At 36.6% G+C, this 24,227-nt stretch overlaps 1 protein-coding gene across 3 annotated transcripts in view; it reads right to left on the bottom strand.

Annotated features, from left to right (window-relative positions):
• Positions 1-24,227, bottom strand: part of aqr (aquarius intron-binding spliceosomal factor) — an 87,733-nt gene that overhangs the window by 43,891 nt on the left and 19,615 nt on the right. For all 3 annotated transcript variants that reach the window (XM_059955896.1, XM_059955915.1, XM_059955906.1), the window contains exons 8-14: positions 21,485-21,553; positions 21,147-21,247; positions 20,810-20,886; positions 13,983-14,047; positions 12,665-12,781; positions 5,334-5,447; positions 169-272 (exon numbers count right to left, since the gene is read on the bottom strand). In XM_059955896.1, the coding sequence (XP_059811879.1) occupies positions 169-272; positions 5,334-5,447; positions 12,665-12,781; positions 13,983-14,047; positions 20,810-20,886; positions 21,147-21,247; positions 21,485-21,553 (647 nt within the window). The remainder of the gene's footprint in view (positions 1-168; positions 273-5,333; positions 5,448-12,664; positions 12,782-13,982; positions 14,048-20,809; positions 20,887-21,146; positions 21,248-21,484; positions 21,554-24,227) is intronic.

Raw genomic sequence — 24,227 nt, 5'->3', positions numbered from 1 at the left:
ATAAATACATTAACAGCTTACCACCACGTCAATTTTGACCTTACCCAAATAGGTCCCATCCATTCAACAGTTAAATCTGTTTTTGTATCTCAAATGCTATTCAATATCATTTGAACTCAGTTGTGCAGAAGCAGTTGCAAACAAATCAAGAATTTAAAAATCACCTACCTAAGTGACCCAAATTGCTTCACAAGAGATTCTCGAGTATCAACTGCTGCGACATTAGACAAGGCAAAATCATGTAGTTCTGGAAAATGAGCAAATGCTGCCCTCTGCAATGTAAATGAGTAAATCTCTTCAGACTTAGCAATCACTTCAATTTAATACTAGACATCATGTATATATGGTGAAAGGGGATAAATTGAAACAAGATGTGTAGTGGAGAAAAATATGATAGAGCTGTTTAAGAGGCTCTTAAAATAGGCACATGAATATGCAGAAGATGAAGGACAGAAGGGTTAAGCTTAGCTAGACATTTGATTACTAACTGGTAATATTGTAAGCAACAGAATTAACCAGCTAAAAGTTGTAAATTTCTACAATACTTATTTTCATTGACACAGAGAACGTGATATCAGAACCATCAGGAAATGCAAGCATTCATATTTAATGCATTTAAGAAAATAACTTCCTGAAAATCAAATACAAACTACAGATATAAATCCCCAAGATATAATATAAAACAAAATAAGCTTTTAAGCATGTATGTAGCACAGGAGGTATTGTTGCTGTCAAAACACTAATTTGATCCTGAGCTCAGATCTTGCCTCCTGTTTTTAAGGTGTAATTGGAATTGGTTTATTGTTTTCAAATGCACTGAGATACAATGAAAAGCTTGCCCTGCATACTGTTAATATAGATCAAGTCACTACACAGCGCATGGAGGTAGAACAAGGTAAGACAATAACGGAATGCAGGATAAAGTAAAACAGCTACAGAAGTGCAGTACAGGTGAACGATAAGGTGCAAATAAGTCCCCTCTAATTTGTAATGACCAGCGTGCACAAAAAACTTGTGATGCAATTCTTGCCCAGTGACAACAACATGTGTACACTGAATTTTATATATAGAGGTATTCATTTTAATAGCTAGCAAAACAGTGCCAATAAGAACTTTGATCTATTAAGAAATCTATTAAGATTTCGGACTATTCCAATAACACCAGATCTTGGAGACTTAACGCTACTTTGCTTCAAGACCCAGAATTTATTACTTATATAAAACAGCAAATTGACTTGTTCTTTTCTACAAACTGTACTGAAGAAATCGACAGAGGAATACTTTGGGACTCTTTTAAGGCTTTTATTCGTGGTCAAATTATCTCATATTCTGCTGGTAAAAGAAAACAAAGATATTTAGATATTGCTTTATTGGTGGATAAAATCAAGGAAATTGATAAGATTTATTCCGTGACTCCTACCAAAGAACTTTATAAGAAGAGAGTTGAGCTTCAAATGGAACATAGTTTACTATTATCTTCTTCAATTGAAAATCAATTAATTAGGACCAGGGCTCAATTTTATATTCATAGTGACCATACTGGTAAACTGTTAGCTAATCAATTAAAGGCTATCTCGACTAAGCGACAAATTATTAAAATTCGCAAATCAGACGGTAATTTAACTACTGATCATAAAGAAATTAATAATACCTTTCAAGATTTTTATAAATCTTTATATCATTCAGAATTTGATGGTGACCAGTCCATGATAGATAATTTTTTTAACAATTTGAATATTCCTAAACTGACTGATGAAGACCATAGTCTGTTAGATGCTCCTATTTCTATGGTGGAAATAGGAGAGGCTATTTCATCAATGAACTCAGGGAAAGCTCCTGGTCCTGATGGTTATATAGTAGAATTTTTAAAAATTTTTTCTTCTTTGCTTTCTCCTTGGTTATGTGAAATTTTTAATGATGCGTTTGCTAAGAAGAGATTACCTCAATCTTTTTATGAAGCTAATATTTCTCTAATTCTTAAAAAAGATAAAGATCCTACTTTATGTACATCTTATCGCCCTATATCACTATTAAATGTAGATTCTAAGATTCTTACAAAAATTTTAGCTATTAGATTAGAAAAAGTACTGTCTCAGATTATTTCAGAAGATCAAACTGGTTTTATGAGGAATCGGTATTCCTTTTTTAATGTTAGAAAATTGATTAATATAATTCATACTTCACCACCCACAATCCCAGAATGTGTTATTTCATTAGATGCTGAAAAAGCTTTTGATAGAGTTGAATGGATATATTTATTTAATACATTGAGAAATTTTAATTTTAGTCCTAACTTTATATCATGGATTAAATTAATATATCATAAACCTGTTGCTTCTGTTTTTACGAATAACCACAGATCCTCTTTTTTTCAATTATCTCGTGGTACTAGACAAGGCTGTCCTTTAAGTCCTTTATTATTTAATATTGCATTAGAACCTTTAGCTATTGCTATTCGTGAATCTCCTAATATTTTTGGTATTACCCGTAATGAGAAGTTATATAAATTATCTCTTTATGCTGATGATTTGCTGTTATATATTTCTGACCCTGATGGGTCTATTCCTGCTATTTTATCCTTGTTGGTTCAATTTGGTACTTTTTCTGGTTATAAACTAAATTTAGATAAGAGTGAATTATTTCCTTTAAATGCACAAACTTTATTGACTGATAGGATACCATTTAAAGTTGTTACTGATAACTTCACCTATCTAGGTATAAAAATTACCAAGAAATATAAAGATTTATTTAGACTGAATTTTTTACCTATGCTTCATCAAATTCATCAACTTACTACAAGATGGTCTCCTTTGTTTTTATCATTAATTGGTCGGATTAATGCTATTAAAATGATGATTTTACCAAAATTTTTATATTTATTTCAAGCCCTACCAGTTTTTATTCCTAAATCTTTTTTTGATAACATTGATTCAAAAATTTCCTCATTTGTGTGGCAAAATAAAAACCCTAGGTTAAGTAAAAAGCAATTACAAAAATCAAAAAAAGATGGTGGTTTAGCTTTACCTAATTTTAGATTTTATTATTGGGCAAATAATATTCGTAATTTATTGTATTGGAAACTAGATTTGGATTCACCACTGTGCCCACAGTGGGTAAATTTGGAATGTAATGAGGTAAAGGGATATTCTCTATTCTCTGTTCTTGGTTCTTGTCTTCCTGCGGATTTAGTCAAATTTAATAAACAAATATTTAATCCTGTTATTAAACATACATTACGAATTTGGTTTCAATTTCGTAAGTTTTTTATTTTGAAAAACTTTGTTCTTGATAGCCCTATCTTATTTAATTTCTTTTTCAAACCCTCCTGGACAGATCAAGCTTTTAACATATGGAAAAGGAAAGGTATAAAATGTTTTTGTGATCTCTTTTTTGAAGATACTTTGATGTTATTTGATCAACTTTCCAATAAATTTGAATTACCTAAATCTAATTTTTTCAGATATTTACAAATTAGAAATTTTTTACATAAAGTTTTACCATCTTTTCCTAATTCAACTTTGGTGGACATTACAGATTTGATCTTTACCTTAAATCCTTGTCAGAAGGGATTAGTAGCTTTTATTTATAATATGATTATGAAGATACAACCAGAAATATCAGTTAGAATTAAACAAGAATGGGAAAAAGAACTTCAATATAACATATCAACAGATAAATGGGAAAAAATTTTGCAAATGGTTAATTCTTCTTCTATATGTGCTAAACATGCTTTAATACAATTTAAAATTGTACATAGAGCTCATATGTCTAAAGATAAACTTGCTCGATTCTATTCTCATATTAACCCTCTATGTGACAGATGTCATTCAGAAGTGGCCTCATTGACCCATATGTTTTGGTCATGTCCCACTTTACATAATTATTGGAAGGACATATTTACTACTATTTCCTCAATTTGGAATATAGATTTACAACCTCATTTTATTACTGCAATTTTTGGCATACCAAATGAAGATGGTAATCAGTTTTCCCCTTCAATCAGACGAATGATTGCTTTTGTAACATTAATGGCCAGAAGGTCTATATTACAAAATTGGAAAGAAGTAAATCCTCCTACTACATTTCAATGGCTTTCTCAAACTATTTCTTATCTGAGTTTGGAAAAAATTAGAAGCACTATTTTTGACTCATCAATTAAATTTGAAGAAACTTGGAGACCGTTTATTCGACATTTTCATATGAATTAATTTGGCCTTTTCCAGACCTTTCTGCTTATTCATGTTCAGGTATGGAGTTCCGGAGTTCTTTGACACTATCTTATACTTGTAAACTGTTATTATTGCCCATGTTAGTTTAGTTTAGTGTTTTATTTTTTTTTAATATATATTTTTTTTTCACATATTTTTAATATATTTTTTTTCTTTTTTTAATGGTTATTTTTGTTTTTTTTTCATATAATCATGTGGACTTGATTGATTAAGGTATTTTCTTTTGTTGATGTTTAGTAGGATATTATTATCTTATTATCAATGTGATTTCAAGTCTATTGTATTCATAATTTACTTATTACTTTGTTATTTTTTTTGTGTATATATGAAAATCAATAAAAAGATTGAAAAAGAAAGAAGAACTTTGATCTCCTCTGGCTTCGATAGTTTTCACTCTCATTTATCTGCACTCTCACAAAACACAGACCTGTAGCGGGTAATGAAGCATTTGCACACTGTCCATATGTAACTTGATTGCTTTAAAAAGTCAAGTTTCCAAATATCCCTCCATTTCTTCCCACTTGCAAATTCTCCAGCAACTTTTGCATTGCAACAATACACACGGTTAACATCTGTTTCTGTATTGTACATAAATATTTCTTGTAGCTGCACATTCCTGGCCTCATGAGCTTTTGGTATAGCAGTTTCTACTGTTTCAGTAAGGCATTCCACTTTAAACCAGTGTAGTGAGAACCACTGGCCACATGGGTAACACTTGGGTTTTCTGGTTTCTTTCCACTGTAAATTCCCATTGGTGGAGATGGGCGCTGGAAGACTGAGGGAACTCATGTATGTGAGGGAGAACAGGTCTTATGGAATGTAATGGAGAACAGATTTCAGGGAAAAGTGGTTGGTTGTAATAAGTGAGGGTGCTTCAAGAGCTGGCATAGAGCTAGTGGTTCCCTCTGCATCAATGACCTGCCTCTTTATCATATGAAAATATGACAAATCATTCCAGTGTATTTTTCTTGCCAAAGATGAAATTCTGACACATGGTCAAGTACTTTAATCACTATATAAAAGCAGAGATTGATGTTAACATCTTATCATGAAGTTAGGCACATCTGGAAATGAAGACATCACTAAAAAGCTTTTGTTTCATACCTGAAGAGAAGTTATGCGATCATAATGTATTGTAGTCATTTCATTCTCTGTCAGAGCATTTCCAGTCTGATCATTTATTTCAAAGCCAGTATAGAACTTCAGCATATCCAACAACTACAAAGAAGAAAATAAATACTGGTGAGTCAAAGACAATATAATGTTCTGATACATCCAAAACGCTATCTCAAAGAGTTTAAATTCAGTGAGGAATTTGTTTTGCGGACAATGTAAATTAGATCTAAGAATAATGTGTGATATGTGTCAATCCAAGATAATATGAACAAAATCAACACATTAGAAATCTTTAGTGTACAGATGCCTGGAAAAGTAATGCAATAAAGATATGGTAAAATTGACAGAAAATGCATAACCAAACACAAAATTTTACAGTCAGTGATATTCTACTCCTCTGTAATATCTATTTTGCTATTTGTTTGAATGTATATTGACTGCATCTGAAAATTTCAAATTTTTCGGTTGTAATCAATGAACCGTGATTTTTTTATTTCAACTTCATTGACTTCCGTATAAAAATCAAAACTCTCAAGCTTTGATTTAATAAGGAGGACTGAGTTTTTATAATGTATCAAGTCATAAACCTTGATTAAAAAGTTAAAGAGCCTGAGAAACTAAGTTTGTAATCACATAGTTCCATTTCCTGAGAACCACTTAAAAAGTGACAGCACACACAAAGTGAGGCTGCAATCTTGATAAATGGTCTCAGTTCAAAACTTTTGACTGTTTATTTATTTCCACAGATGCTGCCAGACCTGCTGAAATTCCCCAGCATTTTGTATGTGCTCTGGATCTCCAGCATCTGCAGAATTTCTTGTGTTTATGAAAACTGATGCTTTTCTAAAATTGGTTTTCCTGAAGTTACAATGATCGTTTTCTGTTCAGCTTTTCTGTATGATCTATGAGAATAGGTGATGACCTTGCTAACGTGTTGCCGAATGCCACACATCCAAGGTTGAAATGTACCTCTTTCATTATTATGCTGAATCTATTGCCAAAATTCACAAAGATCAAAGATATTGAGAGGGAGAGATGGAGAGATTGAGGGGGAGAGGGGGAGAGAGAGACAGACACACACACACATACACGAACACAGACACTAAGACGCCCTTGTTTGTATCAATGAACTGATAGCCAATCTTAAAGCAGAATTCCATGCACAGGATCTGCAAAGAACACACTGGATCAGGGCAGAAACAACCAGTAGTTTAGCAGAGCAAAGGATCCCTTAATTTTTTTAACCACTTTTCTTGTCTCTAATGTGGTATTGATAAATTACCTGTGAACTAAATTCTATTCAAAAAGTTATGAAGCTAAATCTCCTTTTAAAACAGGCTGCTACTTTGAAATTCTTAAACAAGATTCAGTAACAGAAGAAATAATTTTACATTTTGAAATACTGTTTTTTTTTCTTCAATTTAGATGGAAAGATATTTTTTAAATGAAATGTCACTCATTCTCAGTTGATCTCCTGTAAAGATATGTTATACCTGCTGACCATTCTACCCATGTAAAATTGGAACCACTGGTTATCTAAACAAGCACTGAACATCCATCATAATATACAGCCTTAAAAGCCTGGCATGTTCCTCGCTTCTCTAACAAAATTAGGCCTAGTGATTATTCCAAATTTAACGAGGAATGCAGAAGGGCATGAGGGACAGGAATCAAAAATAGCACTAGACATAGCTGCTTGGAAGATGCCAACCTAAAAGCTGCAACATGGGACTACAAGAATGCTAAACAGAATAACAGAATAACAGACAAGGGTTCAGTGATCCCATAACCAACAGAATCAGAATTATTATCACTGACACTATGAACTTCGTTATTTTTCAGCAACAGTATAGTGCAAAGACATAAAATTACTATAACTCACAAATTATTGGTATTAGCTTATTATTGTCACATCTGCCAAGGTAGAGTGAAAAGCCTGTATTGCACGTTGGACATATAGTCAAATTATTACATAATGCACTGAGGTAGAGCAAGGCAAAATAATAACAATGCAGGATGAAGTGTAAAAGCTACAGAGAAAGTATAGTGCTAGCAAACAACAAAGTGCAAGATAATAATGAGGTAGATTCTGAGGTTAAGAGTCCATTCTATTATGTAAGAGGAACATTCAAGAATCTGATAGTAGGGGTCGAAATTAGTGTTAAAAAAAAGGGTAAAAAAAGAGCTGATTGAAGATTTGTTATTACAGGTGTCCCCCGTTTTTCGAACATTCTCTTTATGACACCTTGCTGTTACGGAAGACTGACATTAGTTACCTGTTTTTGCTAATAGAAGGTGTATTCACTGTTATGAAAAAAGACAGCATGCACGCCAAGCAGCCAAGCTCCTCCCCCGGAACTGCATTCTAGCCAGCATTGCTTAAATACGTGCCTGTGAGCATCTATGCTTTATGTCAATTTATTTTGTGTATCCGTTATCAAGATGAGTTCTAAGGTATCGGAAAAGCCTAACAGAGCGCGTACGGGTGTTACACTTAGCATAAAACTAGACATAATTAAGTGTTTCAATCGTGGTGAACGAAGTAAGGACATAGTGAGTTTGGCTAAGGAGGCTGGGTTTGTGGAAGCTGACAAAGATGATGTTGAAGCGGTTTTGGCATCCCATGACCAAGAACTGAGAGATGAAGAGCTGATGAAGAGGAAAGGATAACAATTGAAACCAAATGCAGTTGCGAACGGCCCGAAAGTGAAGTTGTTCAGGAACTGAATGTGAAGCAATTGCTTGAGATTTTCACTGCCAATGACAACACTGCAATGATTGCAGAAAAATATGACTTTAATTTTGAAAGGGTACATAGGTTTAGGGCATATTTGCAGGATGGTTTGAGTGCTTACAAAGAACTGTATGATAGAAAAATGCATGAGGCTAAGCAGTCAAGCATACTGCCGTTTTTCAAGCCTTCCACATCAGCCACAGCAGACGACAAACCTCGATCTTCGACATCGAGGCAGGCAGACATAGAAGGTGACCTGCCTGCCCTGATGGAAACAGACGACGATAAGATGACACCCTAGTTTCCCACCACCCCAACTTCGGACTACTCAGCCTAGCACACCATCATCAGTGTGCTCGCTGTCTTCCCGATTCTGGCAAGTGAAACTACACTATACATACATTATTTCTACTTTTTTTTGTTGTTTTTTTTTATTAGTTTTTTTTATATATTTTACAGATTAAAAAAACCCAAATCACAATGAGAAACATTAATACAGTGCAAAATTAAGCATACAATGACAATATGATACAGAGAAAGAGAATTTAAAAAAAAGCACCTAAATTGAAGACAAGTAAACTTAGTGTCCTCCCCAAGCCCCACAACACAAACAAAAACTCCAGACCAACCACAACACAATATAGAGAATATAAATCAGGACAATCAAACTCCCAGACTGTGAATACACTTAGCAACAGAGGATAGTAATGCCTTCTACCAGAAAAAAAAAGGAGCTGAAAGCAAGGGACCGAAAAGAAAAAAAAAAGCCCTAGTCAAGAGGAAGGTTATGAAAGTACTCGATAAAAGGTCCCCAGACCTTATGGAACTTTAGGTCCGAATTAAGAACTGAATAATGATTTTTTTCCGAGGTCGAAGCAGGCCATAATGTCGTTAAGCCATTGAGCATGAGTGGGCGGGGCAACATCTCTCCATCTAAGGAGGATCAAGCATCTAGCCAGGAGAGAGGCAAAGGATAATATTCGGCATTTGGTCGGACTCAGACGTAAATCTGTCTTGCCCCAGAAACCGAACAAAGCAATTAAGGGGTTTGGTTCTAGGTGCTGATTCAGAATATATGATAACATAGTGAAAACATCTTTCCAAAATTTCTCCAAGCTAGGACAGAACCAGTACATATGAATGAGAGAGGCCTCGCCCCTCTTGCATTTATCACAGAGCGGACTAATGTCAGGGTAGAATCGAGATAGTTTAGATTTAGACATATGGGCTCTATGAACAATCTTAAACTGTAAATGGCAATGGCGAGCACAAAGAGAGGTTGAGTTAACCGATTTGAGAATCGAGTCCCAGCTCTCATCAGATAAGGAAGTATTTAAATCATGCTCCCATGCCATTTTAATTTTTTCCACAGGGGCCTGTCGTAAGGCTGCTAATTTATCTTGGATAATTGATATTAAACCTTTACCTAGCGGATTAATGGAAAGAAATAAGTCCATAGCATTTTTCGCAGGCATTTCAGGAAAATTAGGAAGTAAAGGAGCAATAAAGTGTCTAATTTGGAGATATCTAAAAAAAATGAGCATTGGGCAGATTGAACTTAACAGAGAGCTGCTGAAAAGAAGCGAAGCAATTATCAATGAAGAGATCTTCAAAACGTCTAATGCCCTTCCTATACCAAACCTGGAATGCTGAATCGTACGTGGTAGGTAAAAAAAAGGTGATTATGTACGACAGGACTGGAAACGGAAAAACCATGGAAACCATAACATTTCCTAAACTGAGCCCATATACGCAAAGTGTGTCTAACAAGAGGATTAGCTATTGATCTGGACTAGGGATTGCAGAGCCAAGAAGTGCAGAGATAGATAATTCTTTAGTGGAGCTCAACTCCATTGCCACCCAATTAGGGCACTTGGGTTGGCCATGGAAGAAAGACCAAAAGGTAGCACAACGTATATTAGCTGCCCAATAATATAAACGAAAGTTAGGTAAAGCCATGCCACCCTCTTTTTTAGATTTTTGGAGATGGATTTTATTAATTCTAGAGCGCTTATTCTTCCACAGATATGACAAAATAATAGAGTCTAAGGAATCAAAAAAAAGATTTAGGAATAAAAATTGGGATAGATTGAAATAAGTATAAAAATTTGGGGAGAACATACATTTTAACAACATTAATATGACCTACCAAAGACATAGATAGAGGTGACCATTGTACCAGACTCTGTTTTATAGTATATGAAAGATTGGCAAAGTTTTCACGAAAGAGATCTTTAAACTTCCTTGTGACTGTAATTCCAAGATAAGTAAATTGATTATGGACTACTTTAAAAGGGAGATCACGAAATGTTAATTCTTGTGTTTCTTTATTAATTGGGAAAAGTTCACTCTTATGTAAATTAAGTTTATAGCCAGAGATCTGGCTAAACTGGTCAAGAAGTGAAAACATTGGAGGTAAGGATGTAGATGGATTTGAGAGAAAGAGTATTAAGTCATCAGCATAAAGAGAAACTTTATGTTCAACACCCCCTCTCCAAATCCCGGTCAATTCAGGACAATTTTGAAATGCTATCGCCAAAGGTTCTATAGCCAAATCAAAGAGAAAGGGACTTAAGGGGCATCCCTGATGGGTACCACGTTTGAGATTAAATACCTGGGATTTCTGAAAATTAGTTAAAACAGAAGCAGTAGGACACAGGTACAGCAATTTGATCCAAGAGATGAAACTTTGACCAAGGTCAAATTTTTCTAAGACTGCAAAAAGGTAGTTCCACTCAATACGATCAAATGCTTTCTCCGCATCGAGGGAAATAACACATTCAGGAATACATTATTTCTACTTTATATAGGCTGTGTATTTTTATGTGTTATTTGGTATGATTTGGCAGCTTCATAGCTTAAAGGTTACTGGAAAGAGTGCTTCTGCCGACAGCGCTTGCGTGAGATTTTCTTTACAGTGGACAACGCTGCAATAATTGCAGAAAAGTATTCCTACTTTATATAGGCTATTTATCAGATCATTCCTGCTTTTACTATATATTACTATTATTTTAGGTTTTATGTGTTATTTGGCATGATTTGGTAGGTTATTTTTTGGGTCTGCGAACACTCACTAATTTTTCTCACATTAATAAATGGTAATTGCCTCTTCACTTTATGACAGTCCAGCTTACAAACCGTTTCATAGGAATGCTCTACCTTCGGATAGCGGGGGAAACCTGTGTTCCATATTTGGCTATGAATGGCAGATTTGTTTTTAATTCATATTTTGTTTATACATATTTCAGCTTGTGCATGTCATCAATAAGGTGATTTCAAAAGAAATACCTTTGATATTGTAACTCTCCGAGTTGCAATTTCAAAGGGCATTTAACTATCAACCACATTGGTAGTTGTGTTGCCCTTAAGGCATTCGTTTAGTTTATTATATTTTTGCTTTAGTAATTTGTTTGTAATCGTTTTCCAGTTAAAGTTAAGGTTGAAAGTAAATTCGTTGTCTGTGATATATCACGGCATGCGATGACATCACACCCAGTTTTGCTGCGTCCTGTGGAAAAATACTGGTTTGGAGAAACGGGGGGGGGCTTGTGTGTGCAGGATCAGCGCGAGAAAGGTTTTCTTTCTACGCACTAGAAACATCATAGAAGCAATGCTGTAAGTTCATAAGATAATCGATATGTTTGTTGTAGTTTTATTTTTCCATGTATTTATGATGTAAATGTGATGCCAAAAAGGAAACAAATACTGTATATATTTTGTATTGTTTTATCAACAGTTTTCACCGTGTGTTAATGTGGAAGAGTGAACAGTAAACAGTTAATCTTACTGGGATCACGCCTCATTGACTCCGGTTTATACTTGGTGTTTAGTTCAGAGTTTATACACCTGTGCGAGAACTCTACAGTAGCCATATACAGTATAAGCCAGACCCGGTAGGATGACAAATTTAGTTCCAGCCCATAGCAACATGTTTTTATGACAATCCTGTATTTCTGAGGCATATCTTTACAAACGTACACTAATGTGAATTGGTGTATCAATGCATATCTTTAGGAAAATACTCCAATATTTGGTACTATATCACATGCAGAGGAAGATGGTTATGACTGTTGGTCAATAATCCAAGCCTCAGGACAGTACTCCAGATGTTCCTGAGGCTGGCAAATCAATTTAGTTGCTTCTTCAATGGCAATACTTTGAGTCATATATGTCAGAAATTGTCATTTTTTCTCTACATTGAAGTTTACTTAATTAGTTGATTTAATTTCCCTAGCTGCCAAGTAGGATTTCAAAATAAGCTTCAACATACTGGGCTACATTTTTTTCTTTTCAAAGGATTTTGTGATGAGAGGCTACAATTCCACACAATCTTCTTCAGTCACAGGGACCAGGCAGACATGTGCATCACTGCTAATGTCCAAAAGGTGAGTAAAAGCTACTACTATTACCATCCAATAATTTAGTTGATAGTGAAAACTCAATCTGTGGTCATGCCACAATCTCACTTTTTCTACATGCATCCCCTTGTCTTCCAGGATGTCAAGAGGTTTGTTAGGAGATTTTCACCATACTGTTTCCTTCTACAATGAGTGAAAGTGATTGCATATTTGTTGCCACGTCTCACCTGGCTGAAAAGCCGTCCTTCCCTTTCTCTCTGGACGAGGTATGATAGATAGCAGTGAGTAACTAAATGAGAATCATCCAGAACTGTGCTGAACCAACGCCGAGTTGGGAGCAGTGCCTTAAAAAAATACAAATGGTGCAAGTTAAAAGGATCGTACTGCACTTCAATCATCCATAATAGGATCCTATTTTGTAATTACAAACTGAAGCATCTATTCCTAAGCAAATTTAATCAAGTACTCAGGTCAATGTCACTTCCATTTATAAAATGTTTTTGTTCGTAGAATGTGGACGTTGCTCACATTGTCCATACAAATGCCTTTGAAGTAAAAGAACTGCAAAAAGCCAACTGTACTAGTGTAGTTAAATAAAACTAATCTTTTTTTAAAAAGATTTTAAAATATTTAGTGGATCTGCAGTCACACAAGCCAGACTGTGCAATTATACTTGATCTCTATCCTTGAGGGCATTATTCAACCAGAGGGATTTTTAATAACAACCCAGTAGTTCTATTGTTATAATTATAGAGACTATTATCTACAATTCAAAATTCAGTTAATTACTTGAATTTTAAATACCCCAGGTAACAATATCAGATTTGAACTTGCATCAGTAGTCCAGAACCCACATTGCCTGTTCAGCAAATTAACAACTACATTCATGTCAGCAAAACTAAAGAACTTATTACTGACTTCAAAAAGGGAAAAGAGGGCAAAGATGCACCAGTTTACACTGGGGGATTGGTGGTGAAGAGGGTTAGAATCTTTAAATTCCTGAGTGTTAACACATTGGATGACCTAATGTGAGTGCAGAACATAGTAGCAATCACAAGTAAAGTGCACCAGGAGGTTAAGTTTGTCACTGAACACTAGTCAGCCAGCTCACGTTGTGACCCCAGAACCCAAAAGACAATCGAGCAAACAGTTTCTCCTTGTACAGACTCTGTCCTTGGAAGATGTCACAAACTTCTACAGATGTATTTATTGTTGAAAATACCCTGTCTGGTTGCATCATAGTCTGGTATGACACATCAAATGCACAAGAATGTAAGGTGCTGCAGGGTGGCTCAATACATCATGAACACATCCCTCCCTACCATCGATAGGAGGTGTTGCCTCATGAAACCAACATCCATCATTAAAGATGCCATGAGACTGTGCTGTTGTTTTTTATTGCACCTGTGCATATACCTATGTAATTGTGTGTATGATAAGCTCAATGTTGACTTACACACCATATCAGAATACCATTTTTTGATTTGTTAATCACCTGTTTTAGAATCTATATGCACATAATTACGGGGGAAAAAATCAACTTACCTCCAAATCTATCATAAGTTCAACAAATCTCTCACAATAATGAACCATATCCATGTTGGCTGGCCCTATGTACAAAGTAAAAAATATCTTAATATAATCACAGAAAATAAAGATGGACATAAATTACTACATATTTTCTTACTTTCTTCACAGAGGTAGATTGCAAAAATGACTATTTACCCAGGAAAACAATTGCAAACATGGACACTTGAGGGGAGGTAGGAAAAAAGGAACACGAATGAAAAATGAAAATCACAAAATGAAAAATGCAACACTCAAGATCTTCAACTAAGATTAACTTCAGAAAATGATTGGTAACAAATGAGAGTCATGAGGTCAAATAAGTTTCAATAAAAGCTCCCTCACAAATAATCTTTAAAAGTGGGATGCACAAAAGTGAAACAGATTTGAGTCATTGATCTCTCATACCTGAAAATGTGAAAGATGAAAATAAAGAGTTACTGAGCTTGGACAATAAGCAGTTTGAATATCATCTGATATTCTAGACATCTGCTGTAGGAAGGATATCACAGCTATGTAAACATAATAGTGAAAATTCACTAAAATAAATGTAGGAATGAGATATTCTAGTTCTGAAATGCAAGGAAGCTAACTGTTGCCATTGGAAACAAGAAGCTCAGCAATGTAGTCAAAAGGAAGTTTCAAATTGATTATAAAGGACACTTCAGAGTGGGGAAAAAAGCAGCATTTGTGACCAGTTGCAGAATGAGTTATTATGTTTAGTGCCTTTCACCAGTTGATATCTGAGGCACCTGATAATACCACTACCCGTGAAGCAGGGGAGGGAGAATGGAGATTCCAGTCGACAGTTGCAGCTGAGGAACTGGTAATGCAGAGGTTATTGTGAATTAAAAGGATTCAACACTTTATGATAATTTTGGTTCTAAGACCAATATAAAAACACTATCCTCCAATTTTTCAAGCAAAACTGCACATGATCTAAATTTGTATGGCATGACATTTTATTTTTAATATCAGAATTTCAGAAAAATTCAAAAGCCATTGAAAATGAATGATAAAATCTATATACTACTAAAATTCTAATGCTCTGTCTGTCTGTGACCTCCAATTAGCCCAAACTGTGCATTACAGCGGCACTTTTTTGACTAAATTGACTTAAAATGCGCTAACTTACAGAATGCAGGCAAAGTTCAGGGTTATATATTCATACAAAATTGCTCACTCATCAATTAACAGGCCCCACTTCCCACAACCCAAGCCGATTCCAGCTTTAATGGAAACAGCAATGGGACACCACGTCGTATGCGCACGGCCAGCCTCAGCAGAGCCTCACGATGCTCACAGCAGCAACACCAACCGCAGAAAAAGGGCAGGGCTATCATGTCCATTTAGGAGAGTGCCAACCACATCAAGAGTAACCAGCATTCTGGAGGCTTTGGTGTTGCTGCTTCGGATCTTCTATCAGACATTAGGGTAAAAAAAATATGGACAGTCTAATTATGCCACGTCAAAAGAGAAGGGGGACATTATGGTCAAGAGATGACGTCAAATATTGTCGGGAAGTGGCAAGGAGAAGGAGAGAACAAGAATCGGATCAGGCCAGGGCTGTAAGACTCCAGGATCACAGAGAAAGAACAAATGGTAGAAGAGATGAAGAGTCGAAGGATGAAAGGGCTGTAAGTCTCCAGAATGACAAAAACAGGTAGAGAAGGAGGAGAGAGGAAGAGACAGAGGAGAAAAGGAAGGATCAGCTCTCAGTTCCCAATACAGACATGCTTTGCTATGACTATACATAAGGCGCAAGGTCAAACCATGGAGAATGTGTTGATCTATCTAGAGAAACCAGTACTCCGGCATGGTCAGCTGTATGTGGCTTTAAGCCGGAGAAAAAGAAATGAAAATGTTGAAGTATTCTTGAAAGATAGCAGATCAACTAGAAATGTCATCAAAAGTGTCCTTCGTTAAACGAGAAGGAGCTATATTTGTCTTGCTACGCGTCTTTCTTCTTTAATAAACTGAGTTTTTCTTCTTTAATTTCCAAAGCACATCACATCAGATTGCACTACTTTTCTCTCAAAGGATACCCCAACGGGTCACCAGGTTGTCTAGTTTAAGCTAAAAAGTTCAAAACTGCAACACATAAATACACTGAAAAACAAAGAAAAGTTTCCAATACACAAAAGAACTTCATTCTGTACTGAATTATCAGGCCAGAACTTACTGCTGGATTTGCTGCTGATATACATCTCAAGTGTGGACTTAAAACCATAAGATATAGAAGCAGAATTAGGCTATTTGGCCCTTTGAGTCTGCTCTGCTATTTTGGCATGGCTGATACAATTTTCCTCTCAGCAGCAATCTCCTGCCTTCTCCCCGTATCCTTTCATGTCCTGACCAATCAGGAATCTATCAACCTCTGCCTTAAATATACAGTGGCGTGCAAAAGTTTGAGCACCCCTGGTCAAAATTTCTGTTACTGTGAATAACTAAGCGAGTAAAAGAAGACCTGATTTCCAAAAGCATAAAGTTAAAGATGACACATTTCTTTAATATTTTATGCAAGTTTACTTTTTTATTTCCATTTTACAGTTTCAAAATAACAGAAAAGGAAAAGGGCCCGAAGCAAAAGTTTGGGCACCCCGCATTAAATTAATTCTTCCCTCTACCAGTGAAATGTTCCTCGTACCACTGGCTGCAACATGAGCCCAAAGCAACATTGATCCACCCCCATGCTTAATAGTTGGAGAGGTGTTCTTTTCATGAAATTCTGCACCTTTTTTTCCTCAAACATATCTTTGCTCATTGCAGCCAAAAAATTCTATTTTAACTTCATCAGTCCACAGGACTTCTTTCCAAAACGCATCAGGCTTGTTTAGATGTTCCTTTGCAAACTTCTGATACTGAATTTTGTGGTGAGGATGCAGGAAATGTTTTCTTCTGATGACTCTTCCATGAAGGTCATATTTGTGCAGGTGTCACTGCACGGTAGAACAGTGCACTCCAGAGTCTGCTAGATCTTCCTGAAAGTCTTTTGCAATCAAATGGGGGTTTTGATTTGCCTTTCTAGCAATCCTATGAGCAGTTCTCTAGGAAAGTTTTCTTGGTCTTCCAGACCCCAACATGACCTCCACTGTTACTGTTAACTGCCACTGCTTAATGACATTACAAACTGAGGGAACGGCTACCTAAAAATGCTTTGCTATCTTCTTATAGCCTTCTCCTGCTTTCTGGGCATCATTTATTTTAATTTACAGAGTGCTAGATAGCTACTTAGAGGAGCCCATGGCTGCTGATTGTTGGGACAAGGTTTGAGGAGTCAGGGTATTCATAAGGCTTTGAAATTTGCATCACCTGGCCTTCCCTAATGATGACTGTGAACAAACATGGCCCTAACAAGCTAATTAATGTCTGAGACCTTAGTAAAAATTATCTGAGCGCTTAATTCTCTTGGGGTGCCCAAACTTTTGCATGGTGCTCCTTTCCTTTATTTCACTCTAAAATTGTACAAAGCAAAAATAATGCACTAATCTTGCTTAAAAATTTGAAAAGACTGTTTCATCTTTAACATAATGACTTTTGGAGATCAGTTCATCTTCTACTCACTTAACTATCCACAGTAACAGAAATTTTGATCGGGGTGCCCAAACTTGCATGTCACTGTACATAAACATTTGGCCTTCACAACTGCCTGTGGTAAAGAATTCCACAGATTCACTGCTCTCTGGCTAAAGAAATTCCTCATCATCATTCTAAAAGGACACCGCTCTATTCTGAGGCTGTGTCCTCTGGTCTAAGACTTTCCCACTCTAGGAAACATCCTCCCACATACACACTGTCAAGGCCTTTCACCAGTCGATAGGTTTCAATGAGGCCACCCCTCATTCTTCTGCATTGCAGAGAATACAGGCCCAGAGCCATCAAACACTCTTCATATGACAGCCATTCAATCCTGGAAATCACTTTCTTGAACCTCCTTTGAACCCTCTCCAGTTTCAGCACATCGTTTTTAAGGTAAGGGTGCCAAAACTACCCATAATACTCCAAGTGAGGCCTCACCAGTGCTTTATAAATTCAACATTACATCCTTGTTTTTATATTCTAGTTCTCTTGAAATGAATGCTAAAATCGCATTTGCCTTCCTCACCACACTCAACCTACAAATTAACCTTCATGGAATGCTGCAAAAGGACTCCAAAGTCCCTTTGAGCCACAGTTTTTTGGTATTTTCTCTCCATTTAGAAAATAGTCAATCCTTTCATTTTTTTTTAATCAATGTGGATGTTTCCCCACACTGTATTCCATCTGCCATTTCTTTGCCCATTCTCCTAATCTGTAGTCCTTCTGTAGCCTCTCTACTCCCTCAAAGCTACCTGCCCCTCCACCCATCTTCATATGTATGCAAACTTTGCAACAAAGCCATCAATTCCATCATCCAAATCATTGACATACAACATAAAAAGAATAGGTTCCAACACAGACTCTTGTGGCATACCACTAGTCACGGCAGCCAACCAGAAAAGGATCCCTTTATTCCCACTCTTTGCCTCCTGCCAATCACCCACTGCTTTATCCATCCTAGAATCTTTCCTGTAATATCATGGGCTTGTAGCTTACTAAGTAGCCTCATGTGGCACCTTGTCAAGGGCCTTATGAAAATCCAAGTACACAACATCAACCAATTCCCCTTTGTTTATCCTGCTTGTTATTTCTTCAAAGAATTCCAATAGATTTGTCAGGCAAGATTTTCCCTTGAGGAAAACATACTGACTAGGGCCGATTTCATCATGTGCCTCGAAGTACCCTGAGCCCTCATCCTTAATAATTGACTTCAACATCTTCCCGACCACTGACATCAGTCTACCTGGCCTATAATATCCTTTCTTCTGCCTCTCTCCTTTTTTGAAGAGTAGAATGACATCTGCAATTTTCCAGGTCTGAAACCATTCCAGAATCTAGTGATTCTTGAAAGATTATTACTAATGCCTCCACAATCTCTTCAGCCACCATCTTCAGAACCCTAGGGTGTACACAATCTGGTCCAGGTGAGTTATCTACCTTCACACCTTCCAGTTATGGTAACTTCACACACTTCATGATCCCTGACACCTGGAACTTCCACCATAGTGGTACAGTCTTCCACAGTGAAGACTGATGTAAAATACTTATTCAGTCTGTCCGCCATTTTTGTGTCTCCCAGTATCTACTCTCCAGTATTGTTTTTCAGCGGTCCAATATCCACTCTCACCTCTCTTTTATATTTTATGTATCTGAAGAAACTTTAGGTATCCTCTTTAACATCATTGGCTAGCTGACTTTCATATTTCATCTTTACCTTCTTAATAACTTTTTTTAGTTACCTTCTTTTGGTTTTTAAAAGCTTTCCAATCCTCCAACTTGCCACTATTTTTTGCTCTATTACATGCCCTCTCGTTGGCTTTTATGTTGGCTAGACTTCTCTCGTTAGCCAAGGTCGTGTCATCTTGTCTTTTAGAATACTTCCTCCTCCTTGGGTTTTATATATTCTGCGCTTTCCAAACAGCTTCCATAAATTCCAGCCATTGCTGCTTTGCCATCATCCCTGCTAGTGTTTCTTTCCAATCAATTCTGGCCAGCTCCTCCCTCATGCCTCTGTAATTCCCTTTACTCCACTGTAATACTGATACATCTGACTTTAGCTTCTCCTTTTCAAATTTCAGGGAGAATTACATCATATCATGATCACTTTTCCCTAAGGGTTCTTTACCTTAAGCTTTCTTTTCCTATCCACCCATGTTGAACTGTTGCCCTAAAAAGCATGGATTCATGAGTGGGTGAGGAAAAAAGAATATGCCCATCTCATAATGCAGCAGGAAAGACACCACCAACTGACAAAGCCATCACCCCAAGATCAGATAGCTCCCCAGAGAGTGGGGGATAGCAGGAGAATCTAGGACCTGAGGGCATGGCCTCAGAACGGAGATGAGAAGGAATTTCTTTAGCCAGAGGGTAGACAATCAGTGGAATACATTATAATAACAGACTGTTGATGAGGCCAAATCATTGGGTGTATTTAAAGCAGATGTTGATAAGTTCTTGATTAATAAGAGTGTCAAAGGCCGCAGAGGCAAAATAGGAGAATGGGGCTGAACAGGATAATAAATCTGTCACAATGAAATGGTGGAGAAAGACTTGATGGACTGAGTGGCCTAACTCTGCTCTTATGCCTTTTGGTCTTTCAAAGATTTTAAATGCTTCTAAACGTCCCTGATAATCAGAAAAAAATTAAAAGCTATTAAAAAAAGTATGAAAAATAAAGTAAGGCAAATATTTAAAAATAGAAGCACGTAATTTCACTTAATTCACTGGTAATTCTTTAAAATAGTAAATCTTCTGCTGATTCTTGCAACTTTTCACATAAATAGGTATGCTGCTTGTGGGTATGGGCCAGCTCTAACCTCATTCAGGTTCAGTTGTAAGATCTCAGACTGTCTGCTGGGGAAATATAGCAAGGTATCCAAATCAAGAGTACAGCCTGGAAATTCCATACTGTCTGCTGTGTCTCTCAGCAAGCTTTAGTTATCGATTGCTCTTTGTCCAAAAGACTAAGTTACAGGAAACCCCATTAACAAGATAAACCTAATGTATCAGATGTACATATCAGATATAAAGTTTGATACACTGTCATGATTCCACCATTATGCTACCAGCAGCTGATTTCATCAGGATTGATTTGTCAATATGAACTGTACCTCAAATTTCAGCACTTCCTCACCAAGATCATGTGCAACATGTTTTCAACAATGAAAATTACACACTGTGCATTTGATTAATAATTAAAGGAAAAACAAAAATGCATGAACAAATACCTGTAAGAGGAATACATTTTAAAACTTGAAGGAATTTGCTGATCAGACAAGAGAGGAATCTTTTTTCTTGCTCTGCCCTTTTGGTTAAGAAACAAAGATAATGTTGACATACTTGTGGTCCTGCAAATCATGACTTAACATGTTTTAAAAAACAAATCTTTCTCTTGCTTCAAAAACTTGAAAGCAAACTCAAGTTTAGTGAAGAAAATGAGATGCAAAAATGTAATATACAAATTTATATTATGAAATTTGAAGTAGCATACATGTATAATGGTTATTGAGATCCCAAAAATTATAGAATATAAGCAAGCCAATTACTGGTGATTATAACACATACTGTTCAGCAGCATTTTCATCCATTTTCTCTTCCTTTTTTTTGATCATATTCCAGAATTTCTTCAGCTTTGGTGTCTTCTTCAGCTCATGTTCAAGGCGTGACTGGTAACAAAATAGATTAGATGTTTCAAGGCCTTAGTAATATCCTGGGAAGGAATCTTGTTCTAGACCAACATTTTATAAATACACCCATAATTACAGCAAATATCTGACCATGTTTGATAATGTCAAATAGTATTTGCTGAGGGATAATAAATGAAGGTCAGTATAATTGCTCAAGAAATACACTTATCACAAACATGACTACTTTCAGAGACTTTGAATAGCCTTTAAACTTACCGAGAGTAAACAGATCCACATTGGGAGAGAGATAAGACGCTGCACCTGTTCTCGAATTAGATCCACCTCCTAATAGAAAATACCAAGATTATTTTTAGGCTGAAATCATACTCACAATGTGCCTGACACTGATTGAAACAATGCTGCACTGATTATTTTACTGGAGAGTAAACATTAAGTCTGATACAATATTATGATTCCTATCTGCCAAAAATACTGTGAAATACGAGCAGGAAACAACTTGTGCAAAGGTAGATGCAATATGCAGAGACTGTGAGGGCAGATAGGCAGAAATACAGTCAGATGGATGGGTGTGGAGGTCCTTAATTAATACCTTACTTAATGAATACTTTGAGAACGGATTTTGACAATTGCAAGGTCCAAGTAAAATAGGTTAATGTGCTGAAGTATGTCAAGGTTAAGAAAGAGGCACTATTGGAGCTTTAAAAAAACATTAGGATAGATAAGTCTTTTGGTCCAGACAGGATATACCCCAGATTACCACAGTGAGGAAATAAAAAGATGGCTGGGGCAGTGACAACAATCTTTCCCCACTTCATGGCCAGAGCAGTAGTGCTAGAAAATTAGAGGATATGGCAAATGTTGTTCTGTTATTCAATAAAGGCAAGAGGGATAATCCTGAGAATCTTATGTCACTGGTAGGCAAATTAATGGAGAGGATTCTTAGCGACAGGAATTACAAGCATTTGGAGGAGCATAGTATTATTATGGATAATCAGCCAGCTTTGTGAGGAGCAGCCCATGCCTCATGAACCTGATTAAATTTTTGATTTGATGGAGTGGTTGATGTATTGTATATGAACTTTAGCAAGGCATTTGACAAGGTTCCCCATCGTAGTCACATCCAAAAAGTCATGAGTCATGGGATCCATGGAACCTTAGCTGCATGGATTCAGAACTGGCTCGCCCACAGGAGGCAGAGGGTGATGGTAGATGGGGTATATTGTCTGGAGGTCAGTGACCAATGGTGTTCCACAGAAATTTGTTCTGGGACCCCAACTGTTTGTGATCTTTATAAATGACTTGGAAGAGCAAGTAAAAGGGTGCAAGACTGCAGATGACACGAAGGTTGGTGGTGTTGTTGATAGTGTAGATGGTTGTCATAGGTTACAGTTGGGATATTGATAGGATGCTGAGCTGGGCTGAGAAGTGGCAGATGGAGTTTAATCTGGAAAAATGTGAAGTGATACACTTTGAAAGATCAAACTAGAGGATCTTAAAGGCAGGATTCTTACCAATGTAGAGGTACTGAATGGGTCTTGGGGTCTACATCCATAGATCCCTCAAAGCTGCTGTGCAAGTTGATAATGTGGTTGAGAAGCCGTATGGCATGCTGGCCTTCATTAGTCAGGGGACTGAATTCAAGAGCAGTGACATTGTAGCTCTGTAAGAGTCTGGTTAGACCCTACTTGGAGCACTATGTTCTGTCCTGGTCTCCTCATTAAGGACATGGAAGCTTTAGAGAGGGTGCAAAGGATGCTGCCTGGATTAGACAACATATCTTGTGGGGAAAGGCTGAACGAGCTGGGGCTTTTCTCATTGAAGAGAAGAAGGATGACAGGCAATTTGATAGTTGAATAAGATGCACAGATAGAGTGGACAGGCAGTGCCCTTTTCCCAGAGCAGCAATGGCCAATACCAGAGTACATCTGTTTAAGTAAGGTGAGTCATAGGTCTTTTTAAACTTTATTTATTTATTTATTTTTACACAGAGTGGTTGGTGTCTGGAACACATTACTGGGCAGTACAGGCTTATACTATAAGGTCATTTGGTTAAGCATATGGATGCTAGAAAAACAGAGGTTTATGGGCCATGTAGGAGGGAAGAGTTAGATTGATCATGGAATAGGTTTATATAGGTAGGCACAGTATCATGGGCTGGAGGGGCATGTACTGTATTGCACCGTTCTGTGTTCTAATCAATGCAATGTTTCCATTAAAACTCAAACTTTAATATATAAGGCTCTGCTAAACAAGAAATGTTCAGTTGACATCAGAGTGGAAATCTTAACAAAATATTTTCTAAAAATGTTTTTACATCACCTATCTAACTAAGGTGAAGGTGTCTGACATGACTCTCAGTTCATGTCTCCAAAATATTAAACATGCATTTGAAGTAAAGTTAGCATGCTCAGCTGAGGCCTCCTAATGGTGTAGTTTGGTACTACCCACAATCAAACTGCACATTGTGATCGAAGGTTGAAAAGCAATTCCTTACAAAGTTACACTGTTCAAACTCACAAATATTACTGATCCTAAAAAAACCTCCTTAGAGATGAAATAGAATTTTAAAAACCACAAAAGACACCAGTGAAATCAGAATACAAGTCACTGAACCACAATTCACAAAGCTCTAAAATGCAGGATGAATACAAGCTAATTAGTCAACTCTTACCCAACTTCTTGTTTATCTACCTTTAAAACCAAACTGAAACCCAACACAAAACCTGGACATGCTGCAAGCTGCATATTGGATATAATACTAATTTAACAGTTAACAATTAAACTTGTTCATAAGTTGTAGCTATGAATTCCAGTGCATAATAAACAGGGTTTAATACAATTTGTGATGATTGCGAATCAGTCAGAGTAATGAAGCCAATGTGTGCAGTCTTAATGTTCGCTGTATAATCATGCCCCCAATAATTTCAGTTAAAGATTTTGGTATTCCCATTTATGGCATCTCTAGATTCATCATTCATTTCTTTGCATGCCCCATTGC

This window comes from Hypanus sabinus, chromosome 2 (assembly GCF_030144855.1).
Source record: "Hypanus sabinus isolate sHypSab1 chromosome 2, sHypSab1.hap1, whole genome shotgun sequence".
NCBI classification, from domain to species: Eukaryota; Metazoa; Chordata; class Chondrichthyes; order Myliobatiformes; family Dasyatidae; genus Hypanus; species Hypanus sabinus.
Note: the sequence above shows the minus strand (reverse complement) of the source record. Positions and strands in the feature narration are given on the sequence as shown.